The 4052-nt window shown below is 54.0% G+C and overlaps 1 protein-coding gene across 5 annotated transcripts; it reads right to left on the reverse strand.

Annotated features, from left to right (window-relative positions):
- Positions 1 to 263: 263 nt before the first annotated feature.
- Positions 264 to 3730, reverse strand: LOC309600977 (uncharacterized protein). Of its 5 annotated transcripts, none has more exons than XM_082333711.1 (6): positions 3621 to 3730; positions 2985 to 3023; positions 1954 to 2247; positions 1597 to 1656; positions 908 to 991; positions 264 to 670 (listed from the first exon to the last, which is right to left on the reverse strand). In XM_082333711.1, the coding sequence occupies exons 1-6, from the start codon at positions 3688 to 3690 to the stop codon at positions 624 to 626; spliced, it is 594 nt and encodes a 197-aa protein (XP_082189837.1). In that variant the 5' UTR covers positions 3691 to 3730; the 3' UTR covers positions 264 to 623. The 5 variants fall into 5 exon arrangements, 4 of the variants coding, with proteins under 4 accessions (XP_082189837.1, XP_082189834.1, XP_082189836.1 ...); XM_082333708.1 differs by having other exon boundaries at positions 2985 to 3068; XM_082333710.1 differs by having other exon boundaries at positions 2985 to 3153.
- Between the last annotated feature and the right edge of the window lie 322 nt (positions 3731 to 4052).

Below are 4052 nucleotides of genomic sequence, written 5' to 3' on the forward strand. Positions count from 1 at the left end.
GGACCTTCCTGATGGGAAGGCCTGCCAGATTTATCCTCTCTCATACTTGGGAACTGCTGGCAACAGGTCCCGGTGCTGGACGTGCCTTTGGGCAATGTCTTGATGGGCTCCAGCCATGGGAAGTGAGGTCTACAGCTGAGGCTTGCACAGGACTCAGGCTCCTACCTCCATTTGGTGGAGGATGAAGCATCTATGAGATGTTCAGAGACCAATGCAAAGGGCCAACAATCAGAGGCAAAACACCTTTTTAATTAATGGACCTTTTTAATTAATTTATGCCCAAGAGCCACCACGATGTTCACAGCTGGAGCAAACTCTTCTCCTGCAAGCAGCTCGGGCAGCATGTTTTGGCTGAGGGCTGTGTCTCTGGGGCTGTAGGTGAAGAAGTTGGGTCCCCAGGATGCTGAAGAGCTGCTTGCAGTGGTTGGAGGTGCAGTGCAGGTGGTATTAGGTCAAGGGACACCCCCCCTGCCACAGCCACGGGGAACTGACAATTCACCGTGGTCCTTGCCACGGAACCCCCAGCACCTTGGAGCATTTCTCTGGTCTGGCAACACATCCTCCAACCGCGAGGGCTCCTGAACATTTCTTCCTTCGCAGCACTTGTGAAATGCCGTGGTCTTCTACCAGGGCATGAAGCTCTTCAGCCTGGCCATCTGGACTCGCTTTCCTGCAAGCAAGACATAGTGATGGATCCATAGGTGTTGTTGGACCATCTCTGCAGAGAGGAGCCTCCATGAGGTGCACACAGCTCCATGCCTTGGTGGGGGCTTCCAAAGCCCCCCCAGATGGCCCAAAGCTCACTTAGTGCCTCTAATCTCGCTCGATTTTAGCATGTGCACCTGTGAATCCCTGATGGGCGGCACAGTTAACAGGCACCATGCAATGAGACCGGTGGTTCTCTTACCGATCTGCAGGAGGAGATGGATGCCCAGAGCCAGAGCCAGGAGGGAGAGGACCGCAAAGGCCAGGCTGACGGAGACTCCCAGCCCTGGGAGAAAGCAAGCAGATGGTGGTGAGGAGGAGCACTGCGTCCCACAGGGCCAAGGCGGGGTAAAGCCAAGCCCTGGACCCTCCCCACCATGTCCTGGGCTGTGTGATTCGTTTTTGGTCATGCTAGGAAACCTGCAGAGCCACCTCTGTGTCAGTGGGAAGGGATCTCCAGAGCACTGAGACAGAAAAAAATCCCCTTAATTCGCTGGCCACACTCCTCCTCATGAAGCCCCATACTTACTTTCCTTTCCCTGCAATGAGAGCTCATGGCAGCTTGTACTCCACCCAGGGAAATCCAGATCTTGGGATATGGTCAACCCAGGGACCTCCAGGTCTTGGGAGAGAGGGTTGGGAATATTGGTTCCTTCCTCAGCTGGTTTGCCCTGAGCACCCTTCAGGGAGTGATGGGAAGGGGAAGTGAACTGCAGCACGTATCTCAGCTGCTTTGCGGTAAAGGTCTATACTCCCCTGGGAAGGAAAAATGAGGAATTTTCATTTGCAGCGTCTGGCCAAGCTGAAGTCGGTAGCATCACTGGTGGCACCTTGGAGCTTGGAAACCAAGATGCTTGGCCAAACTTCATCCAGAAAAACAGGGACGCTTACCTCCAACTGGCAGCTCTGGGCTGGTAGCAATGCTGCTGTTCCTCGGGTCATCCTTCCCACCTAGACAACAAATACGTGGAGAAAGGGTCACCCCAAAACTGCCCTCTCCTCCCCATGCTGCGGGGGTTGCCAAAGCATGGCCAAGCAGTGGTGTTTTGGGGTGGTGTGTGGCTCCTCCTAGGCTGGATGCAGGATCCTCTGGTGGGGTTAACTGGGAGCATCCCTTCACTGAACTGGTCTTGCTGGTCAAGGTCCAACTGTGTTGGCATGCAAGCAGGGGCAATCACTTCTGGGGTTTCTCAAGGGCTATCCCTCATATGGGGCAGGATCAACCTCCCCATGCCCTCCTCCACTCACCTCCGGTGGTCAGGAGCCACAGGACACTCAACCTCGAAAGCATGACCTGTCCGAGGCTGCTCCGGCGCCGGTACCCGCAGGAGTAGGTGCCGCTGCTCTCTGCGGAGAGCTGGATGGCGAGCGTGGAGGTGAACTGGCCTTTTCTCACCAGGTGGTTCGCCAGCTCCACTCCGTTCTTGCAGAAGAAGGTGTGGGTGATGGGGAGATGGGAAAAAACGAGGCAGCGGGCAAGAATCAAGTCCCCTTCCTGAGCTGAGGAGATGTTTGGGAAGAGTGCCGGTGGGGGAAAGTCACCTGGAAGAGTAAAGAGACGCAGTCGTGCTATGATGATGTGGAGCTGAGCACTGGTGAGCGATGGATTTTCAGCTCTCCAACTTCAGCGCTGACTTTGTAGCTGCTTTTTGATGGAAACAGCAAACTAAAGAGGGGGAAAAAAAGGAAGAAGAGATTGGAAGAGCCTGTTTTTCAGTCTTGTGATGACTCAAAATAGTTGGACTATAGGAGATCAAAAGCTCTGCTTATTTCAGGAGTCAGCGCTGACACAGGTAAACACAGTGGGAGAAAAACAGGAGGGTAAATATAGGGAAAAATACTGTTTCTAGTGACCCAAACCATTTTTTACATCCAAGCTGAGTATTTCAGAAAAGACTCAGTCAAAATACGTAAATTCTGGGACAACAAAGCACTTCATTGTGGTATTTCCAAAGGGGAATGTTTTCATTTTCTTTACTTTCAAGCCAGTATTTCCCGCTCCATCATAAAAATTAAAAATAGCAGCTTCCTTTGCCAAAATCCTCCCTAGCAAAATTGATATCTTTCATGCCCGCACCCTACCAAAGAAGCATATATGTGGTGGATTTCTTTTTTTTTCCTTTTGGTTTGCCCTCTACCTTGAAAGGCAACACCAGCCCCAGGATCAGAGCTGCCTTTTTGGGCACCCCGGGATCAGAAAACTCCATCCAAAGGACATAAGCAACGTTACAACGTGGACCTGGAGGGTTTTTCCAGCCACCCCTCTTGTCTGCACTCACCTGGGGAGCTGCAGGTCTCCGGCTCCATTCCCCCAACACCTGCGTAGGACAGCAGAAGGGGTTGGTCTGAGATGGTCTGCTGGTCTAGAAGAGGACACCTTGCAGAGGACATCCCTCTGAGGTTGGAGATGCAACCTTGGGAAAGCTTGCAGAAGATGGGGAGTGTTTCCTGCAGACCTCAGCATGAAGGAGGTCAGAAATCACCAGTGAGGCGCAAAAGGGGCTTTTGGGTGATGCCTTGTCCCTTCCTGCCCAGCCAGGGACAACCACACCACGCCTGGACCCGAAGAAGGACCAAGCCCGTGCTCATGAATCGGTGCAAGGATGCAGTTCCTTCTGTGGAAGCTGCCACTTTAAGTCTCTCTTGGCAAAGTAAGTCACTGGCCAAAGGTTGTCCACAACCTGTCACGGCAGAGATGGCCCTTCAGACCCTCCAGAAAGCCCATGCTGTGCTTTCAGACTGTTGGACGACACAGAAATCGCTCCAGAAACTCATAATTTTGGCTGGCGCTTCCATTTATTCTCTCTGGAGATTTCCCAAGGGGACCGCTTCAAATCCACCCCACACCATCCCATGGTGCTCCCGCCCAGTGTGACTCTCCGAATGCCCCCCCAACACCCTGCCTGGCCACCTACCTGCCAGCCAGCCCAGCAAGAGCAGGGTACCCGCAGCCTCGGCCAGCCAGCTCCTTCTCACCATGCTCATCTGCAGGCAGCGCTGAGCTCCCCAGGACCAAGCTGCAGGGGAAAGGGGAAGCTGAGGCTGGTTTCGTCCCTGCGACGCATCCCCCGGGGCATGACCCAGCGTCTTCTCGGGGAGGAGAGAGCAAGAGGATGCGACAGGCAGGATGTGTGTTGCCACATCGGGTGCATGCCCATGGGCTTGCAAACCGTACAGCAGCACCTGGTGCCTTCCTCCCTGTATTGAGTTTGTGTGGCAAGGTTTTGGTAGTGGGGGGCTACAGGGGTGGCTTCTGTGAGAAGCTGCTAGAAGCTTCCCCTGTGTCCAATAGAGCCAATGCTCACCGGCTCCAAGATGGACCTGCCGCTGGCCGAGGCCGAGCCCAT

This window comes from Platalea leucorodia, assembly GCF_965183815.1.
Source record: "Platalea leucorodia genome assembly, chromosome: 27".
NCBI lineage: Eukaryota > Metazoa > Chordata > Aves > Pelecaniformes > Threskiornithidae > Platalea > Platalea leucorodia.